At 65.8% G+C, this 21,037-nt stretch overlaps 1 protein-coding gene and 1 long non-coding RNA gene across 4 annotated transcripts in view; one reads left to right on the top strand and one right to left on the bottom strand.

The window, feature by feature from the left end:
• Window positions 1–12,960, top strand: part of MAP2K2 (mitogen-activated protein kinase kinase 2) — a 20,808-nt gene extending 7,848 nt beyond the window's left edge. The window contains exons 3-11 of the mRNA XM_060629884.3: window positions 859–1,005; window positions 4,809–4,886; window positions 5,408–5,459; window positions 5,540–5,664; window positions 6,234–6,447; window positions 8,229–8,293; window positions 9,331–9,392; window positions 10,468–10,513; window positions 11,830–12,960. Coding sequence (XP_060485867.1) covers window positions 859–1,005; window positions 4,809–4,886; window positions 5,408–5,459; window positions 5,540–5,664; window positions 6,234–6,447; window positions 8,229–8,293; window positions 9,331–9,392; window positions 10,468–10,513; window positions 11,830–11,940 — 900 coding nt within the window. The 3' untranslated portion in view covers window positions 11,941–12,960. The remainder of the gene's footprint in view (window positions 1–858; window positions 1,006–4,808; window positions 4,887–5,407; window positions 5,460–5,539; window positions 5,665–6,233; window positions 6,448–8,228; window positions 8,294–9,330; window positions 9,393–10,467; window positions 10,514–11,829) is intronic.
• LOC144615758 (uncharacterized) lies at window positions 10,702–21,037 on the bottom strand. Of its 3 annotated transcripts, none has more exons than XR_013554364.2 (4): window positions 20,466–21,037; window positions 17,717–19,211; window positions 17,262–17,451; window positions 10,702–11,120 (listed from the first exon to the last, which is right to left on the bottom strand). It is a non-coding gene; the product is annotated as an uncharacterized LOC144615758 (long non-coding RNA). The 3 variants fall into 3 exon arrangements; XR_013554363.2 differs by lacking the exon at window positions 10,702–11,120 and having other exon boundaries at window positions 17,075–17,451; window positions 17,717–18,976; window positions 19,097–19,211; window positions 20,466–21,035; XR_013554362.2 differs by lacking the exon at window positions 10,702–11,120 and having other exon boundaries at window positions 17,075–17,451; window positions 20,466–21,035.

Raw genomic sequence — 21,037 nt, 5'->3', positions numbered from 1 at the left:
TACTTTACGTGCCACACCGTTTACCCTTTTACGTGTGTGTGTGTATGTGTGTATGTGGGTTTTTGGCCCCACCTCCCTTCCTCCTCTTACCCTTTTTTCTTTTTTTTAAATGTTTATTTTTGAGAGAGAGAGGGAGACACGGAGTCTGAAGCAGGCTGCATGCAGGCTCTGAGCTGTCAGCACAGAGCCTGACGCGGGGCTCAAACTCCCGAACTGTGAGATCATGACCTGAGCCGAAGTCGGAGGCTCAACCGACTGAGCCACCCAGGGCCCCCACCCCCACCCCTGCTTACCTCTTTGAAGTATATGTAATTCAGTGGTGTACATTCTCAGACCTGTGCATCCGCCACCACCATCTATTCTAGAACATTCCCTCTCCCCAGAAGGAAACCCCATCCCTGTCAGCAGTCACCTCCCCGGCCCCCACAAGCCCCCTTCCCGTCCGTGGATAAGCCTGTTCGGACGTTTCGCACACGTGGACTCACACCCTTTGTGGCCTCTCGTGTCTGGCTCCCTCCCTGAGCGTCGTGTGTTCGGGGTCCGTCCACGGGGCGGCGGGTGGGGGCGCCTCGCTCCTGCTGGCGGCCGAAGGACGTGCGCGTGCGCGGCGGACACACCCGAGTGAAACGCGGGTGCGGTGGATGCTTGGGTGGCTTTCGCGTTCTGGCGATCGTGAGTCCCGCGTGCACGCGGGGTGCGAGTTTGCGTGGACGTGTGTCTTTGGTTCTCTAGGCGCCTGGAAGCGCGTCGCTGTTTCGAACGCTGTGGCGAGCACGTCGGGGCCGGGGCTCCGGAGCCCGCTCGTTGCGGGTGCCCCTCCGAGGCCCGGTCTCGAGCCCCCTCCCCTCTCCCTCGCAGCTGATCCACCTGGAAATCAAGCCGGCCATCCGGAACCAGATCATCCGCGAGCTGCAGGTGCTGCACGGGTGTAACTCCCCGTACATCGTGGGCTTCTACGGGGCCTTCTACAGCGACGGCGAGATCAGCATCTGCATGGAGCACATGGTGAGTGGCTGGGGGTCCCCGCCCGCCGCCCTCGGGCCCGTGTCCCCAGACGCCAAGCACCGTTGTTCCCAGGGTCCTTCCCGAGGTGCCCCAGGCCGGGTCGGCGTGTGCGCGCAGGTCCCGTGGTTCTCTGCCCCCGTTGCGGCCTCGCCCCTCCCTGGGCGCGTGGCAGAAGCCGTTCCGCCTTGTTTTCCCCGCCGGCCGTGTTCTGGCAATGCCACGCGCCCGTAAGGTAGCTTATTAAACACTCCTTGATGGTGGGCACGGGCTGATCCCAACCCGTCCCAAGCCACAGTGAATGAAATTTCCTTACACGAGACGCGGGATAAAGTCCCGAAGCTGGAGTTGCCGGGCCCGAGGCGTCCAGCAATCTCGATGGATGTTTCCTAGGTGCCCTCTGAAGAGAGAGCTCCGTTAAAGGCGAAACCCCGTTCTGCCCCCCAGCTCAGGCCTGCGGAGTCAGAAGCTTCGGGGTGGAACACGGGCACCTCTCTTGTTTCAAACCACCATGGCTGATTCTGACGAGCCCCCTTATTAAGAAACTGTGGTCTTGGACGTCAGAACTGGGTGGGATCGGGCGTAACAAAAGCAGAAGTGGTCAGAGCTGAGGGCCCTGGGAGGAAATGCTGCCCACCCTGTTCCGAGCCGAATTCGTCAGGTGTGGGGCTGTCTGCCGCCCGGCTCCCCGGGCCCTGGCCCTGTGGGGCCCTTGCAAAACCAGGATGCTGTGGCCTTAGGCACGGCGGCTTCGGTTACGCCTCGCAGGCCTGCGCTGTCCCCTCCGACGGTGTTGTAACGCGGGCAGGAAGTGAGTTTCAGCAAGCGCCCATGAGGGACGCTTCGTGAGCGCTCGTGGTGTAACCGTGCCCCAGACGGGGTGCTGCAGGCCCCAGGCCCCGGGTCACGCAGCGCCCCGCCCGCCGGTCGCTGCCAGTGAGCGCCAAGGGCAAGAAAGGTGGTCGAGGCAAGCCTCTGCCTCCCCTCCCTGCTGCCCCGGAGCGCGGTGCGGGTCCGAAGCCGCCACCTTCCCTTGCAGAAGAGGCCCCTTTTCCCACCTCGGCCCCCTGGCCCCACTTCTGTTCTCGGTTTCCTGCAGAGGCATCTGCGCCCCGGCGACACGAATGGGCTGCAGCGATGAGGGGGAGGGGCAGGGATCCCGGCTGCTTGCTCGCTCGTCCTCTACACATTCCTGGTTGGGTTCTTTCGGTTTGCTTCTATCACGAGGGCGGGAGGGAGCTAGAGCGAGCGTGTAGCACCCGTGAGAAGACGCGGTCAGGTGAGCCCCGCGCTCCCCACCTGCCGCGGGGGTTACCGTGCCCGAAGCCAGGAGGCCACCGGTTTTCAAGTTTCGGGTGAGCCCAGAGGAGGGGGAGGTCTGGGCAGGGAGATGACAGCACAGTAACCGGGGCAGGGGTGGCGGGGGGGGGGGGGGGGGGGGCTCCCAGCCCACTGCCCTTCGTGGTGTTTTCGTGTCACACGATCCCCTCCAGAGCCGCATTCCCCAGGGTTTTCTGCCTCTCCGTCATTCACTCGTGTGCCATATTGGGCGACAGCCTGGGGTCGGGCGTCCACGCCACCGCTCGCCTCTTGGCGGCATGGCTGGGGACGAGGTTCTCGCCTTCCACCCGTAGAGCTGGGGGGCGGGAGAGCCAGCCTTCCGCCAGCACCTGGAGCCGAGGGCAGGGGGCGAGACTATCTGCGCAGGTTTGCTTGTGAATTGGCTCCTGTGTCCAGCCGGGAGGACTCCGGCCCCCGCTTGCAGCAAGAGACCCCCAGCTGGTGACAAGCAGCGTGGATTCCGCACGCAGGGATGGTCTCCCTTGGCCGCCCCATGGGGTGTGTGGGGCTTAGAAGCAGCGGGCCGGTGGTTTCCTGGTGGCCTGAGGCTGTCGCTGGGGCCACTCCGGGCACGGACCCCGCAGACAGCGGGTACTTTGGGGGGCAGCCTGCTGACTGTTCACAGGCACCTCTTGGTGTTTCCCGGGGTCTAGTCAGATCTGAAGTCACACCTCCGCCTGGCAGGGAGAGGAAAGGGTGATCCCCACCCAGGCCGGGGACAGAGGTGACTGGACGACAGGGCGTGTGTGCCCCGAGCACGAGGCTCCCTGAGGAGAAAGCACGCATAACGGGAGCCGTTTAGGTACATTTGTTAAACTCCGTGTTTCCCCGCGCACGTGGATGCCTATTCAGATACACAGAAAGATCTGGAACAATAGAAGTCACGCTTCGGGGAGGCCAGCGGACTCTCCAGGAGATTAGGGGGTGATGTGCCTACAGTTGAGGGTTTTATAAGGAAAGTATTCACGTAGCACCTGCTTGATCAGGGTACAGTTCCCAGAGCATTTAGGACACCTACACAAAATGAAAGTGTGTGATGCTGCACACGCGTGAGATTTGGGGTCAGAGACACCCAGTTGTGCTATATCTCTGCCACTTCCTGTCAACGTGGCTTGAACGATTTACACTCAGTGCAGACCAGGGGGGTCTCATCCGGGACTGCTCTTGCCCCAGGGGACACCGGGCCACGTCTGGGGACATGTGTGGGACACGTGTGGCCGGCAGGACTGGGCAGTGCCTGGCCTCCCGTGGCCTCTGGGGGTGTCCCCCCCTGGACATCCTCGTTTATAAGCCTGTGGTAGGTCTGTGACAATTAAGAATGAAAGGAGCTGTGTCAGGAAGCAGGGTTATGGTTTTAAAAGAATTTGTTTTTTGATTCTTCTAAGATTGGTTGATACAGGAGAAAACGGGAGGACTGGAAGGAACGCCCCCGCCCTGCAGACAGAGCGGGCTGAGCCAGGACGCCTGGTCCCGAGGGTGGCCGTCTAGGCACTCGAGAGTCATGTGCAGGTTGTAGAGGCTTCATCGTGTATCGGGTTTTCTAGAACTTCCCACCCCTGGTCTTTCTCACTGGGCACGACTCGGGTAGAAGTGCTGGAGATACGGGGCCCCGGCACCCCTGGGATTTCAGGCTCTCCTCCCGCACCCCTTCCTCTGGCTTCGAGGAAGCCGCGTGGCTGTAGGCAGCCCGGAGCCGCTTGGTGGAGACCGTACCGGCCCGAAGCTGCCCAGCATTGCGCTCAGATGCTGGCCCCCTGTGCTTGGAACTTAGTGGGTCCATCTAGCGTCCCAGGGGACCCAGTGGGCATTCGTCAGAGCCCCACCTAGGTTTGGTCTCCAGGTTTGCTGTCCCACAGCCTGCGGATTTAAGGCCATGACTGGGGTGGGGTGAGGTGGGACTCAGACTGGTAGGACCTGTGCCCGTCCTTTGAAGGCAGGACGTATCTGCGCACAGCGGCGAGCACGTGACAAGGCCTGAGGGACGGGGTCCCGGGAGCCGGGAGGTGTGGGCAGCGGTGTTTCTCCTGTGCTGGTGCCTCCGGGCCCTCGCTGCCCTTCTGCCCGGTCTGCCTCCGACCTGCAGGAGGAGAACCCAGCCCCAGAAGCTGGCTGCTTCCCTCCGCCTGCTGCCAGTGTGGCGAGCTGGGGAGGGCTGAGTCCTGGGCCTCGCTTTCTGGGAGGATGGGCCGCCTAGGACACTGGCCGGCACTCTCGTTGCTTCCTTACTGGATGGGCTGTCCCGAGGGACCGGAGGGGGTCCCTGCTCTTGACCAGCGAGTCGCGTCTGGCTGTGGTCTGGCCTCCGTGTCCCGTGGAGGAGATTGAGCTCCAGCTCCTGGCAAGCGGGGAAGTGCTCCGCTGTCCTGCCTGCTTCCCGGTGTCCCTCTGGGACTCGTCCTCTGCACCGCAGGCCCCGCCTGGCCCACCGCCCAGAGCCGGCTTTCTCCCCTCTGTGCCGTCCCTAGGACGGCGGTTCTCTGGACCAGGTGTTGAAAGAAGCCAAGAGAATTCCCGAGGAGATCCTGGGGAAGGTCAGCATCGCGGTAAGTGCGAGGGCTCCAGGCGCACGCCCCCTGCACCTCCCCCCCCCCCCCGGCCCCCCAGGGCCGCCGCACCCCTGGGGCGGGTGTGTGCACCCACTCCCGGCCCTGGGCTCCGCACGAGTCTATTCTTGTCCTGGCCCCAGTTGGAGGTCCCCGTCTCTGGCAGCCGAGGGGCTGAGCAGGTGGCACCTCTTTGCACATGAGGTGGAGGGACGCTTTCCTGCCCCGCGCGGGCCTTGGCGCCCCGTGGGTGGTACCCCACAGTGCTGTCCTCACGTGGCGAATTAGCCGTCAGTCTGCGGGGCCTCGGTGCAGCCCGGCACGGAAGCTTTCAGCAGACGGTGCCCGTCAGGCTGGCGAGACCCTCCAGGCAGTGGGGGCGGGCCGTTGTGGCCGTCCCTGCCACTCTTCTCGCTTGTCCCAGCCTCACGTGGGCTCCTGAACCCGTCCCAGTCAAGTGGCCCCTCGGGTCTGCCCGAGACGCCGCCCTGCTCACCCGCTCCCTCCCTCCCACCCCGCAGGTTCTCCGGGGTTTGGCGTATCTCCGGGAAAAGCACCAGATCATGCACCGAGGTGAGCGGGCCTGGGCGTCTAGGCGGCGGGCGGGCCAGCCGGGCCGGGCCCCCCTAACCTGCAGCTGGTTCTGCCCGCAGATGTGAAACCGTCCAACATCCTCGTCAACTCCCGAGGGGAGATCAAGCTGTGCGATTTTGGGGTGAGCGGGCAGCTCATCGACTCCATGGCCAACTCCTTCGTGGGAACTCGGTCCTACATGTCTGTAAGTCTGTCAGGGAGCCTGAGGGCGTCCGTACCCTCCCCTCTCCTGTCAGCTCTTCCCTGTCTTCCAGAAGCTTTTCAAAAGCCTGCAGTTCTCCGTCACACGCGTTGTGTTTCTGCTGGGGTCCTACTTTCCGTCCACATTCTAGCGACCTTGTCTTCTCACTCGGGGCCTTCTCTGGAAACACCTGCCCCGTTCCTTTCCGCCAGCATGAGAGACTGAGCGCAGGGCTGTGGTCAGTTAGAAACTGGCCCTCAGGTGTTTTCGGAAACATCTGGGGTCTCGGGAGCAGACTCTGAGAAGTTAGTCTTGGGACTGTAGCAGAGTCTACGCTCTGCCCCTTCGTGGGCTGGTCGTCCTTTTCCAAAAGTGCCAGGGGTTCGGGTCTCGAGTGCTGTTTCGGCCCCGGCTGGGAGCCTCGCTGTCCCAAGGCGGTGGAGCGGGGGGTGGAATCGCCTTCTTTGCGTTGCCGGTCTCGGGAGGGTGGCAGGGCCGGCAGGGTGGCAGGGCCGGGGGCGCCAGGGTGCAGCTTCCGTCTGGGCGTTTCTTCGCCCCTTCTCCCCCGACAGCCGGAGCGGTTGCAGGGCACGCACTACTCGGTGCAGTCGGACATCTGGAGCATGGGCCTGTCCCTGGTGGAGCTGTCCATCGGAAGGTACCCCATCCCCCCGCCGGACACCAAGGAGCTGGAGGCCACATTCGGCCGGCCCATGGTTGACGGGGCAGAAGGAGAGCCTCACAGCATCTCGCCACGGCCCAGACCGCCTGGACGCCCCGTCAGTGGTATGGCCCGAATCGGGAACTTTGGACTGGACAGGCAGTGTTGGCCGTCCGGGGTATCCCGGGGCACCTGAGGCTTGTGGGGACGGCCCCCCGGACCCGGTCCCATCCAGGGGCAGCTGCACGTGTTAACCAGCTGTGAAACTAACCTGTCAGCCAAACTGTCATTTGGGTGGTTTTTCCAGCACTTTATTCCGGAAACACTCAAATGTAGAGAGAGGCCCACGGGGATTGCCCAGCGAGCACCCATAGGCCCGCCGCCTGGACTTTGGGCGAAGGCTCTGCCGTTCGGAAACCGAGACTGACTCAAGTCGGACCCCCTCGGCTGCTCTGCCGGATTCAGTCCCGACACGCAGCGCAGGAGGGAGCGGGAGGCTGGGGGGCGCGGGGGGCCAGCTGGGCTCCCAGAGGACTGTCCGTACCCGCGGCGGTCACCTGTGCGGTGGGGGGCTGCCCGGGGCCAGAGAGCTTCAGGCTGGCCCTCTGGCCGCTTTGGAGGGGCGAGGGCGAAGGGTCACGGCAGCGTAACTAGGAAACAGCGCTCAGGGCTCTGCTGTCTTTCTTTTCCTTAAGTCAGGTGACAGGAAGGGAGCGGAGGGAGTCTGAAGGAGTGCGCCGTGGACAGTGGCCGGCCTGTGCCTTGGCTTTACAGAGAGACGTCACACACCGTGTGACTTACTAGCTTAAGGGGTGCAAGCCAGTGGCTGCCTGTGTCTTCACAAGGCTGTGCAGCCGTCACCACTGTCTGGTTCCAGAACATTCCATCACCCTAAAAAGAAGCCCCATCCCGTCGGCCGTCACCCCCGCCCCAGCCCCTGGCAACCACGAGCCCCCTTCCCGTCCGTGGACGAGCCCGTTCCGGACGTTTCACACCCGCGGACTCACAGCCCGCATGGCCTCTCGTGTCTGGCTCCCTCCCTGAGCGTCGCGTGTCCGGGGTCCGTCCGCGGGGCGGCGGGGGCGGGCGCCTCGCTCCTGCTGGCGGCCGAGTGTCCCTGTGTGTGGCGTTGGGTCTTCGCTGCCCACAGGCGCCGGCAGTCCAGCAGCGGTTTGTGCGGTGTTTGCGAGCCCGGCTCCTCTCCTCTCCTGGTGCCAGACCCAGGGGGTCCGGGTGTCTTGGTTTTCTCCCGTCTCCCGCCCCCGTGTGTGTCCTCGGGCCCTGGCTCCGTCCCTCCCAGCACCAACTCCCAGATGGCATCGCGGGCACCCCGCCGAGGCCCCGTCCCGGCAGGGAGAAGCCGCAGGGGGTGTCGTGCCAGGCCGCCTCGGCCTGCCAGCGCCTCCCCCAGCCCCAGCTCGCGTGCCCGTTTCAGGACAGGGGACAGGAGGCGAAAGTCCAGCGGCCAAACCTGGCCCTGGCCAGCTGGGCCAAAGACAAGGGTCAGCTGCCCCCAGCCGCTCGTCCATCCTGGGCAGCGTTTGGGGCCTGATGCCGCCTTCACCCGCGGCTCCGAGCAAGGTCACGCTGCCCTCCTTGCTCGTGGTCACCCCCCACCCCCCTGCCTGCGCGCTAGAAAGCAGGGGCTGTGACTTTGGCACAGCCTGGAGGCAGCACCGTGCCAAATGTGTGACTTCTCAAAAAACACTCCTGTTCGTTTTGGCGTCTCGTCTTGTTTTGTTTCGTGAAGTCACGGGAGGCTCAGAAGAGAAGCCGCTTTGCCAGGGAGGCAGGCGCAGTCGCCGGGGGCACGGCCAGGCCGCCGCCTCTGGTTCAGGCCGGCGTCGGGGGGAAGGGTGCTCGGCGGACGCCCGCCTCACCCCTGGGTCCGTCTCTGCCCCTGCAGGCCACGGGGCGGACAGCCGGCCGGCCATGGCCATCTTCGAGCTGCTGGACTACATTGTGAATGAGGTGCGTACCCGGAGCCCCCGGCCGGCTGCCCGGGGGCGGGGCAGGCCGTGTGGCTTGGATTTGCCCGGGTGACCCAGAGGAAGGAGCTGCAGGCACAGACCGCAGCTTGTCGCGGGGGGGGGGGCAGGTGGCGGGACCGCTTCCCTCACACACACGAGTGAGCCGCGGGCACGGACGGGGGCGGCTCCTCGGGCCTGGAAAGGGCCGAGTAGGGCCTGACCCTGAGGCCCGCCCTCCCCAGCTCGGTCAGGCCACCCTTCCTGGGCGTTGCGTGGGCCGCAGTGTGTTCTCGGTGGCCCTTTTGAGTCAGGGCGGAGGAACAGGGCGGCCAGGCTGCCTGAGGCCCTGGCTCGGTCCGGGGCTGGGCGTCCAGTGAGCAGCTCAGAGCAGGGTCAGTGATGACAGAACAGGATGGGCTGGCTCTGGTGACACAGCCCTGCACCCGGCAGCCACGCCCGGGCCCAGCGAGCACGTCTGTCCTCCCAGGGATACTCGGCACTTGCCACCCCTGCTGGGTTTCACCGGGACCGTTGGCCCACAGCCTTCCCTGACAGGGGCTTAGCCCCACACACACCTGTCCCCACCCAGGCGCCTGTGTGCTGACTTCCCCAGCTTCCAGGCCCGAACCTGGAACGAGCTGCCCCCCCCCCCCCCCCCCCGGTGGTCCCAACCCGCTGCTGGAGACAGGTGGCCCAGACAGTACGACGCACATCTGTAAAGCGGGGGTGGGTCCTGTCTTTTCCCCCCACAACCAGCTGTGATCCTGAAACCAGACCTTTCCAAAGAGAGCCCTGAAGAGCCTGGCCGAGTTGGCAGGGCGGGTGGGGAAGCTGCTGGAAGACGGGGGGGGGGGGGGGGGGGGGGGGTGTGCCTCTCTAGCAATGAACGTGAAAGGACTGGGGCCAAGGGTGGTGCCTTGTGAGGGTCCCCGAAAAGTGCTGTGCTGTCCCCGCGGATGCAGGACTGGCAGGTGCCTTTCCCCGTGATTCCAGAACCATCCTTGAGTATCTAACCCCCACCTCTCTGTCCGCCCACAGCCACCTCCCAAGCTGCCCAGCGGTGTCTTCACCCAGGACTTCCAGGAGTTTGTAAATAAATGGTAAGGTGCCACCGCCTCCAGCACGGTCTCGGGGCGGGCCGGGGCGGGATGCCAGGCCGCCAGGGGCCCCGCCTGCCTCCCGGGATGGCCGCCCACACCCTGGCCACCGACCCAGATGTGCACTTCCTTCCTGGTCCGGGGCCGGGCCCCTCTGCTGGGACCGATGGGCGCTGCCGGTGGGTGGCCGTGCCTGGGGGGCACCTGGAGCTCACCCGAGAACCCAGATGGGTTCCTTTCCGAGGCCGCTGAGTCGTGGTATCCAGCTGGTGGCCCCTCTTGTCCCCGGAGCAGACCGGGATCACGGGCCGTGTGGAAATGATGCCTTCCCGCCTCACCTTCCACCAGCAAGCACCTCCGTTTCCCAGCCTCTCGAGCCCGTAACTGCCCCATCTTCCACATGAGGCTTCCCAGTCGCTTCCTGGCAAGTGGCCACCTTTTCTTGCCGCGTCAGCCCGGGCCCGGGGCGCGCAGGCTCCAGAGCAGGAAGGGGGCTCGGAGCCGCCCCTCACCCTCAGGGCCGTCCTGCACGTCAGGATGAGCGGGCCGGCAGGGCGTCCCACACAGCAGCACACCCGCTCCTGGTGGCAAAGCCACCACTGCCCCTTTGCACGACCGCTGGACAGCACGCTGCAGCTCAAATCCAGTGACGTGTCAGTGCTTCTGTACCCGTTGCGTTTTCTTTTGTGTTTGAACAGCCACCATTTGGCCTCCGGCTGGTTTGAGCAACGGTTCTTAGGGGCAGTTCTGCTTTTTTGAAGGAAAAAGTTCCATTTTGACACTGGGGCTCCCAAACTGGGGACATTCGTTAGCAGTGTAGCCGCGTTGCCGCTGGGCCTGACGGAGCAGCAGCGGGGGCGTCCCCACGGCCTCGCCCCATCCCTCTTGCCCTTCCGTCCCCGGGGGTCGTGCCCTCCCAGCAAGGGGGGAACAGAGCAGACTCCGTGCCTTGCCGCATCCAGGCTTCGGACCGGCCAGGCGTGGGGACCGGGCTGACCCACCCTGGCTCCGCAGGCAGGTCTCCGCGGCCACCGGCTAACGGCCCTGCCTTGTCTTCCCACCCCGTCCTCCTCTCCAGCCTCATTAAGAACCCAGCGGAGCGAGCCGACCTGAAGACGCTCATGGTGAGTGAGGCCGCGGGTTCCGGGCCCCGGGGGCGCTCCTCGGGGCGCGTGTGGGTCTCCTCTGCTCCGAGCAGCCGTGGCGCCCTTGGCTCCCAGAGGAGCAGGATGGCCCAGCTGTGCCCGTGGTTGGGGTGTCCGCGCCTGGGAGTGCCGGGGCCCTCATGCTTCTGTGCAGCTCCCGCCTTGGGCCTGGCGTCAAAACACGAGCGTCTCTTAATTATCGGAACGTGGTCTTTCCAGTAAGGGAGCCTCAGCCTTCCCGCTTCCTCGGTTAGCCTCCACCTCAGGACCTTTGCAAAGGACAGTGCTTCTCCCCAGGGGACGTGTCCCGGGCCCCTCTCAGCTGGCCTGGCTGCTTCCTGGGGTCTCCGCTTCAGCCCCTCCTCTGACGTGTCCCCAGATGCCTTGCCTGGTCCCACATCCTCTATTCGTTCTGGTGACGGCCAGCGTCTCCTGGTCGTGGGCGCCACCGAGAACGCCAGGCGGGGAGGGTCTGCGCGCGGTGACTCTTCCGGAAAGTCTTCCGACGCGGGAGGTGTCCCAGTAACGTGTGTTAGAGGCACGTGTGACGTCACAAACGCCTGTTTGTTGTAAGATACTCGAAAATCTGTGAAATAGAGAAACTGATGGATGGCGGCGCCCCCCGGGACTCTCTGTCCCACTTACACCCTGCCGTGGGACCGACTTTTTAACTTCCTTCTCCCCCGTTCCTACCCCCTGCCTACAGCGCAGGCAGCAGCTGGGGGTCCGGGTGTCGCGTGAGGAGACCAGACCTGCTCCCATGGACCCCAAGCCCCCAGGACCCACCCCTCCCAGCACGGCCCGTTGGGAAAGCGTCGCTCACCCCCCCCCCCCCCCCCCCGGCCTGCAAACCAGGAACCTCGGGTACTGAGCCGTCCTGCGCAGGAACTGCCAGCCGCGTGCAGCTTTCTAAATTACTTGAACCGAAACAGAAGGCCTGGTTTGGCTCCTCAGCCACAGGAGCCACGGGTAAAGGCCTCGGAGCCTCCCGTGGCCAGTGGCTGCCGCAGCAGACAGAACGTGTCGGGGACTTCACTGTCCTCCCAGAGGCCCCTGTCGCTGCAGATCAGACGTTCTCACCCGGGGGTGACCGTCCCCGGGGGACACGGGGAGGTGCCTGGAGACGCTCGCGGGCGCCGGGGCCGGGGTGCCGCTCAGCCCCCCGCGGATGCCGCCAGGGGAGCCGCGGCGCCGGGGGGGCACCTGGGCCCGAGTGAGCGGGCGCGGGGCGGCCCCCTGCCCGCGTCCTGCGCGCATCCGGCCGGCCCGCCGACGGGCTCCTCCTTCCCTTCCAGAACCACACGTTCGTCAAGCGGTCCGAGGTGGAAGAAGTGGACTTCGCCGGCTGGTTGTGTGAGACGCTGCGGCTGAGCCAGCCCGGCACGCCCACACGCGCCGCCGTGTGACGGGGCCCCCCTGGCGCCCTGCTCTCCCCCGCCCACCCGCCCGGCTCCGGGGAGGGCGGCCCTGCCCCTGGCGTCTTCTCAGACCCGCTTCCTTAGGCTCACAACAAAACAGGGAAAGAAAAAGCAAACTGTGCCCATCGTACTCGTTCCGTTCGTTCTGGGGGGTCAGCCCCTGGCCCAGTCCCAGGGCGGGGGAGCCGCCCGGGGATGCAGCGCCAGCCCCGAGCCCGCCGCCCACCGGGGGAGGAGGGGGTGGGGGTGGCACCAGGAGCCGGCCTCAGAGGGGACCTCTGGACGCCGGCGTCCTTCACCGGACAGGGAGGGGCGCCCCGCCCCCCTCCCCCCGACGCCCAGCACTGTCCCTGGAGGTGGCCGTGCGGTCGGCCCCTCTGCCCGCCCCACCGCCTCTTGTCACTCAGCGTCCCGTGACCTGCGCCTCGGGAGGGACCCGCTCAGCCCCGCCCCGTGCTCGGGGGACAGACGCTTCTGACTTCACGGCAGCGAGCCGGCACCCGGCAGAAAGGATGTGGCGGGTTTCCGAGCTGTCGGCGGAGCCAGCAGACGAGGCCTGTGCCGTCCCCGAGCCTGCGCACCGCCAGATGCGACCAGGTGGCTCCTCGTGTCCCCTCCGCTTTCCCAGATTCGGGAGTGACTGCCCAGGGCGGGTCACTCAGGCCGTCCACGGGGTCAGTCAGCCACGGCCGCTGGGAGAGGGAGGTGGTCCCGGTTCCTCGTCCGTCGGGGCCCGGCCACACTGCCCCTGGAGCCGCTTCTGAGACTTTCTGTCCTCGGAGCCCCCGTGAAGACGGAGCTGGGAGCCGGGGGCCCCCCTGGACGCTGCCCGCGGGCTGGGACGAGCCGACGCTCAGCTTCGGGGAATCGCGGGAGGAGCCCTCGTCTCCTGTGGACACCAGAGAGACGGGTTGCGGGCTCCTTCGACTGGCTTTCAGGGTCCTCCACTTCCCAGATCCCCCAAAGTCTCACCTGGTCGGGAGGAGAATAAAGATAAGCGGAAGTCGACCGGTGTCGCTCTGTGGGGCCTGCTGGGAACATGGTCAGCATCTGGGCAGTGGGCGTCTGACGCTGGCCACTGACCCGCGGCCTCTGTGGCCTTGTGTCGCACACGCCCAGCCCGGCTGCGGCCGGCCAGCCCCCATTAACGGCTTGCCCTTTTCAAAGACTGAGAGACCGGGTCCCGAGGGCTTGGGGATTTGGAGTCGGTGGGCTGAGGCCCGCAGGGTCGACGACAAGCTGATGCAAAAGGGCGACCTCCAGGGTCAGGACCCCAGAGGGGTGGGTGCCACCCTGAGACCTCCCCTCAGCGGTGACCCGAGGCCGAACCAGAGAAACTGGCACTTTCTCTCTCCATCTGCTCCAGACCAGGCTCCTGGAAAGCTGGGGGCTCGCCCGAGCCTTGGGGACCTAAGTGTCCCCTCCCCGACCCATGTCCCCTGCAGGCGCCCGGCAGTCCCCACCGGCCGCCAGACAGACCTGGTGACCGTCCCTGTTGCAAGGGGACAGGCTCCTCGAGCACTTAAGAGCTGTTGGCTTGGGGGTCCGGGCAGGAGGTGGTGTCCAGGTGCTTCCAGGCCTGTCCGTGGCCCGTAGAGTCGGAGCCGATCACGCAGCCGTGGCCCCTGGCTCCTCCTGGAGAACTCGGCACAGCCCGTACGGGAGCGGCACAAGGACACCCCCTCCGTGTCCGGGGCTCCTGTGGACGCACGGGGGCGACGCCAGTGACCCCTGACACCCCCGCTGTCTGACCCCGTGGTCCAAAAACAATCACGAGAGGAATCGTCTTGGGATCTTATGCGTTGGGCGCTCCCTTCGTTGGTTTTGTGTTTTCTTCACTTCTGTTGGTTTTTGGCACTTGGTTTGGAGGAAGAAAATCCCGAGCGGGAGCCCGTTGGTACGGAAGCTTCTTCGGGCTGGATGTTTTCATCCATGGGAGCCGTCCTCTACGTCCCCGGAGAGCCGGGCTCTTGCCCGTGGCGTTTGCGCCTCCGCACCCGCTCCGTCCAGCCCTGTGGCCCGTGTCCCCTTCCCGGTGTGAGGAGCCCCAGGGCCCGCAGGGCGGAGCGGAAAGGAGGTGTGCGGGGTCCCGGTGGCCCCGTGCACGTCACGCGGTTGGGAGATCTAACCTCTCGGCCGTGCTTCACGCCCGGAAAACAAACGGGAAGGTAACCGGAGGGTCTGTTCGATTGGCCCCACTGTAGGCAGAATGTCACCGTTTTACCTTGTGTCCGCTATGGGAGAATGAGCAGCGTGGTCTTTGACATTCTCCTCTCCCCTCCCCCGCCGCCACGAAGTCTTGGGGACCTGGTAGGTGTTTTGCCCTCACGGCACATCTCAGACCCGGCACGTCTCGGGTGCCGGTGCCGCCCGCAGCCCGGGGCGGTGTTGGGCAGCACAGGCCCAGCTCTCCATGGGGATGACCTTGGCCCCTCAACCCGGGGCCACAGGGCCACGCCTGGGACACCTGTGGTTGTCCCACGGGGGGTGGGGCCGGGGAGGCCGCTGCCCAGTAGCGCCCGGGGCGCCCCGCGGAGAAGGGTCCCGAATGGCCACGGTGGCCAGCGGCGGGTGAGGGGAGGGAGACCCTCCGTTAACTATTCGGAAAAGCAGCGGAGGCCGGGCCCTGCTCCCACGAGACCTCAGGGTAGATCCCCGAGGGGTCAGACGGTGCAAGCCAGGGTGAGCCCCGCGTGACTCCCCTCTCCCGCCCACTCAGTGTGTCTGTGTGTATTTATTATTTACTTTTAAGCCAGCTCCGCGTGGGGCTTGAACTCTCCACCCCGAGACCCCGAGGCTCTTGTTCCAGTGACTGAGCCCCTCAGTGTGTGCATTCAAATGGGCACAGGACCCCAGGCCCTCAGTGGTCACGTGATCGTGGAAGGCAGTCTCCTGGGGGCTCAGTGGAGGCCCCTAACCCAGGGAGTCTCACCTAGGGCAGTCCTGCCCCCCAAGAACACAGGGCGGTGTCTGGGGACATCTGTGGTTGTCATGACCAAGGTGTTCCTGGTATGGGCGGGAGGGGGTTGGGAGCCCGGGATGCTGCTCGGCCCCCGGAGCGCCCAGGCCGACCTCTGCAGGAACGACCCACCCCAGGGGACACTGCCCGGGGGGTGGGAGCCTCATTCAGCCCCAACCCCTTCCCCAATTTGACGGTCCAAGAGGCCACGGTCGCCCGGCCAGCAAAGGTCAGAGGCTGCCTCGTCTGCGTCCCCGCCGCCCTGCCCGGACTTCCCCCGTCCACAGCCGGAGATGCCGTGTGGCAGGAGGGATGTGGGCAGAGGTGGCCCAGAACCTTCTGGAAGGTGGGGAGTTCGGAGGAGTGCGCTCAGCCAGCAGCCGGGGTGGAGGTGTGTGCCCCCGGCAGGAAGCCTCAGGTCAGAGGCGGAACTCGGCCTCCCTCTGTGGGCCGCGGACTCCGGGTTAACAGAGGTCAGAGGAAACTGTGACAGGGTTTCCCAGAAAGCGGGGTCCGCCGCGGGGTTGGGGGGGCGGAAGGGGAAGGGGCCCGGCCCGCCCCCCTCCCGGGCTCCAGCTGACCAGGTGTGCGCGCCCCAGGCCAGGTGGGGGGAGGACCCGCCTGGCCGGCCATCCCCATGGCGACGCAGGGCCCAGGGCCGGCTCCCGAGGAGGAGGAAGGAGGAGGAAGGAGGGCCGGAGGGAGAGGCCTGGGCCCCACGGCTGGCTGCCTGAACCGGGCCGAGGCTCAGTCTCGGGTTTCTGCCCGGCCTTCCCAGGGGACGGAGGGGGGCCCCGGAGGGAAGGACTTGGAGAACCAGAGGCCCCAGGTGAGGGAGGGACCTCGGCCCGCAGCCCCGGCTCCTCCCGTGAGACACCCACCCCACAGTGGTGGCCGCGGGACCCCGGGAGCCCCACAGCATTGCTGCCCGCCCCCCCGGCTCAGTGGCCTCAGGGAGGGTCCTGCCCCCCCGGGGAGCCTCCCTTCGCTCCCTGTCCCGCCCGCACGGGGTCAGCCCAGGCTGCCCCTCCCCCAGGAAAGAGCAGACCCTCTCCCTTCACCCCGACCGCACCCCATAATGTGGGCGACACGTTCAGCAGCTCTCGGGACCCCTGTCCTTCCTCTCTGACCCCCACAGAGGCTGCGCGACTTGCCCAAGGTGACCTGGGACCCATGTGGAGGGTCCAACCTGGCCCGGGCCAGACTCCGGCCATCCTGCCTGCTCTGCACTCGGTCACCGTCTTTTCCCGGGCTGTTCTGCGGTGGGGTCCACGGCCCGGCCACAGAGCTGGACGCAACTCCCAGCGCCCTCCAGCCTGAAGGCAAAGCGAGGCCGAACCCCACGGACTGGCTGTTCTCTCCGAGAACTGGCTACACACGAGGGTCGCCGAGGGCCCTCGGGGGCAGGGAGGGCCCCCCCCCCCCAAGCAGGGAGCAAAGCTGGGCAGTGGGGCCCTAGAACACGGGCCCTGGAGATGGGCCTGGCGGGGGGGCGAGGCAGGGAGACGGGGTTCAGAATATTTCACGACTGTCCAGCAGAGCAGTGACCACCCCCCCCCCGTCGATGTGGGAAGGAACCTGGGGTCACGAGGCCCCCACTGTGCCTGGGGTTGACCCTTTCATCTCCGTCGCTCTGGTGGGACACAAGGAGGCCGGGACAGCGGCTGCCATGTCAACGTCCCGCTGGCCTTGGGCACGGGACTGGGTGGGGGCCGAGCGGGGAGCCAGGTCGCTTGGACGTCTGGCCAAGACACCGGTACTTTGTGCCAGGGCCGGCTGCCGCCCGCGAGCCAGGCAGTCGTGTCAGACGAAGGGGCTCAGGAAGACGAGTTAACGGGGAACACGATGCACAGAGCCCAGCACGGGGGTCCAGTCCCAAGGGTGGCCGTCCCCTTGGGGGCCCTGCCAACCGTGCCGGAGGGGACATTCATGGATTGACAGGGGGGCCGGACCTCTGATTGCAAAACAAGTCACGGAGAGCTGGGTCTAGGGCAAGGCCTTGGACTGGAGACCCCCCGTCGTCCTCCCCTGGGGCCCAGCCCTGAGGTCCGTCCCTCCACAAATACCCTGGTCCAGGGGGCCTGCCTCGTGTGGAAGTCAAGGCCGGCTCCTGAGAAGCTGTCCCGTCCTCCCTGCCCCCCAAAAGACCAAGCCCACCCGGCACCGCTGTCCGCTGCCCCCACGGTCCCCGTTCTGCTCCCCTCTGAGCCTTGTCACACTCTGTCCCCTCTGCACCTGCCCGGTTCCTGCTCACTGACTGGTGGGCGTCTGCTCAGAATTCACCTTCTCAAGGCCAAGGCGTCTCTCCTGCTTCCCCACCCCAGGTGGCTGCATTCCCCCCTCCACTCACGTGCAAGCTCGTGCAGGGGTCAGTCACCACACCGCTGTCCTGACACCCCGCTCCTTTCTTCCAGTGATGGGCTTGGATTTTTCCACGGGGACCCAGAAGCTCTCTAAGCACAGCCACGTCACCACCCTCATGCCAGATTTCCCCCCTCCCCGGGGACCCAGGGTGCAGGTGCAGAGGCTGCCCAGGGGTCCTGGGGATGAGGATGGGAGAGAGGTGGGAGGGGGCAGAGGAAGTGCAAATCTCTCACTCACTCTGGCCTCCCTGTCTGCACCTGCTGTTCCCCGGTTCTGGAAGGTTCTCTCTTCCGTCACCCCTCTCCACCCCCAAATCCTGCTCAAACTTCAGGCTCAGGACAAACATCCCAGCTCAGGACAGCCTTCTCCTTCCCCTTCTTCCCTCTCCCCACCCCTCCTACCCCACCCCACCCCCACCCCCACCCTCAAGGGCCGCCAGACCTTCCCGGGAACCTTCAGCACCATTGCTGGTGTGATTTTTCCGTCTCCCGTCTTTGTGGCCTGGGACTTGCTGGCGGGCTCTTCACCATGATACGTACATAACTCGGGCAGCAGGAGAAAAAAAAGCAGGTGAACTTGGACTGATCACAACTAACTTGGTGCATGAAAGGGCACCATCCAGAGACAGCCCACAGAGTGGGAGGAAATATTTGCACATCTTGTACACGGGAGGCGGGGCTAGTCGTAAGGATGTGCGAAGCAAGCGTCCTTACAACTGGACAGCCAACAGTTTCCCAACGAAAAAGCGGGCAGAGGATGTGAATGGACATCTCCCTAAAAGGTGGCGTCCAAGTGGCCACTGAGCACATGAGCAGACCTAGTGCTCAGTCTCCCTGCGGATGACAACTGGATGGGGGCTGGGTTTCCGGCCGGTCCACCGAGGGGTGGGGTCTCCAGGACCTGGGAGGGGAGTTAGCAAGGCCCGGGGGGGGGGGGGGGGGGGGGGGGGGAGGGGGTCCTGAGGTTGGGGGTGGGGAGGCATGCCAGGGTGATCGCCTGGGTGTGCTGTTCCCTGTCTTACCCCACATCAAAAAACTGTTCCCTGTCTTGCCCCACATCAGAGGCGGGGAGCCTGGGGGGGGGGGGGGGCGGGGCGCAGTCGGTTAAGCAGCTGACTTCAGTTCAGGTCATGATCTCACGGTTCGTGGGTTCGAGCCCCGTGTCGGGCTCTGCGCTGACAGCTGAGAGCCTGGAACCTGCTTCAGAATCTGTGACTCCCTCTCTTGCTGCCCCTCCCCCACTTGCGCTCTGTCTCTGTCTCTCTAACATAAATAAATATTAGAAGAATTTTTAAAAATAAATAAACATTAAAGAAAATTAACAAACAAACAAACAACTAGCCGGTGGCTCCCGGATGACGGAATCGGACACTGTAACCGATTTCTCCGTCTCCTTCCCTGCCTGGGGACGCCGTGCCCAACGTGGGGCAGGACACAGGCACAGGTGCAGGGGGGCCACCGGCCCACGTGGGCTAGGAGGAAACCCCTGTGCCACCCTCTTTCCCCTCCCGGCCTCTCCCTTCCCTTCCCCAAATCTCCCTTTGGTCTGCTCAGCTCACCATAGCCCTGCGACCCTCTGCCTTACAGGGAAGGGACCGCTTTCCGGCCCGCCTGGCCCCTGCCCTGTGTCCGCCAGCCCCTGAGGTTCTGGGAGCCTCTGGTGTCCTCAGTGGGGGCCTTCCGGGTTCACGGCCGGGCCAACCTAGGGGCCAGGGAAGGGGTTCCCCGGAGCCCAGCAGAGACCTGCAGAGCCTGGGTGCCAGGGCACCTCCGCTGGGTGCCCCTCACCCCACAAAACGCAGGGTCCCCGAACATCACTCACTGGGGGCGGACACGCTCTCATCAACACTTTGTTTGGGTCACCTCAACACCTGCCCTCGTTCACAACAGCATGATTCACGGTAGCCCGGGCTGGAAACAGTCCAGACGTCCAGCAGCTGAAAAACAGGTACACACGGTGTGTCCACCGCGCACGCGCACGCCCCTCAGGTGCATCCACCGCGCACGCGCACGTCCACAGATGAACGTGTCCACCGCGCACGCGCACGTCCCTCGGCCGCGAGCAGGAGCGAGGCGCCCGCCCTCGCCGCCCCCGCGGACGGACCCGGAACACCCGACGCTCAGGGAGGGAACCGGACACGAGAGGCCACGCGGGGTGCGGGTCTGCGTGTGTGAAACGTCCAGGACGGGCTCCTCCACGGACGGGAAGGGGGCTCGTGGGGGCCGGGGGCCGGGGGCGGGGTGGGGATGACAGCTAATGAGGACAGGGCTGCTTTTGGAGTGATGGAATGTTCCAGAATTAGTGGTGGCGGTTGCACAGCTCTGCGAACGCGTGAACGTACTAACAACCAGTGAATTGTACTCTTGAAGTGGGTGAGCTGTACAGTATGTGAATTATATCTCAATAAAGCTGTTATTAAAAAAGCAAAGCACCCTCTCCCATTGGTTCACGCTCTATCCTGCCGGAGCCTCAGGTGACTCCCCGGTCCTGTCTGGCGAGTCCTCCACGAGGCCCTGGGCCCTGAGCTGTGGGGGGAGAGGTGACGGGGCCCGGTTCCTCCCGGGCTGGGAAGGCCGTGGCTCTGTTCCCGGGCTGTGGACCCCCCGACTCCGCAGAAAGGCCGCAGGGTCCCGGGTGGGGCGGGTGGGACTGAGGAACAAGGCCACGCCCATTTCACAGACAAAAACACCGAGTCCCTGAGACAGGCAGGTGTGCCGGAAAGCAAGCAGAGCAGCTGGGCCGCCAGCCTGGGGCTGCCAGACAGATGCCGTGGTGGCAGGTGGCCTCGGGGACACTGTCCTCCCCGCCGCCCCCCCCACCCCCACCCCAGCACACACATCCAGGCCGGGGCTCAGACCACATGGAGCCTCCTTCCTAGCGGTTTCTGGGCCAAGGGTCCCTTGCTGGGTGACGTCAGCTGACATGACATCCTGTTCTGCCTTGCACCCCGCCCCACCGGCTCCCACTGGGGACATCGCGGGGCTGTCCTTGGCGTTCTCTGGTGGACGTGACTCTAGGCCCCACTTCAAGGCGGCGGGCGTGGGGGCAGGAGCCCGGAGGGAGGAGGTTGCCCGCCCCGCCCGAGGTCACGTGGAGAACTTGACCTTGACCCTTTGACCTTGACCCCAAGGGGGGGGCAGCGGAGGCTCGGGAGAGGGAGCTGCAGGTGGCGCCCGGCGGGACCCTGTACCTGACGGCCGCCCCGCGCTCTCTCCACCCCTCGTTCCGCCGCTGTGGCTCTGCCAGAAAGTGAAGTCCGGTGACAGCAAAGTGAAACCGAAGCCTCAGCCCGCCGGGCCAGCCCCAGGAGGGCCGGGGGACACGGGCGGCTGCCGGGCGGCCCACGTGGCAGGCGCCGGATGGAGGGCGGAGCCTGGCGTTCAACTGCGCTGATTTTAAAAAAAGAAAGAACTCGGACCAGAAGTGCGGCCTCGTCCTCCCGCCCGCCCCCGCCCCCCGCGGCCTGCTCTCCTCTGCCCGCCGCCTCCCAGGGGGTGGGGGGCGCAGGGCCAGGACCCGGCCTCGTCCCCTTGGGGTCACGGAGGCGAAGCCGACCCACGGGGCCCCTCCCTGAGGCGTCCCGTCACTGCCCGGCTTCGGGCCCATCGCACGGACGGACGGAGAGCAGGGGCCCCCACCCGGAGCGGAGACCGGCCGCCTCCCTGGGGCGGAGGGGGCAGAGAGCAGCAAGGGGGTTCAAGTCCCCGGTCTCGGTCTCGGAGAGCCAGGGGGCAGCGCTTTACCCTCCTGCTGAGCACCCAG

This window comes from Panthera onca, chromosome A2, assembly GCF_046562875.1.
Source record: "Panthera onca isolate mPanOnc1 chromosome A2, mPanOnc1 haplotype 2, whole genome shotgun sequence".
Classification (NCBI taxonomy): Eukaryota; Metazoa; Chordata; class Mammalia; order Carnivora; family Felidae; genus Panthera; species Panthera onca.
This window is presented reverse-complemented; position numbering and strand designations above follow the sequence as displayed.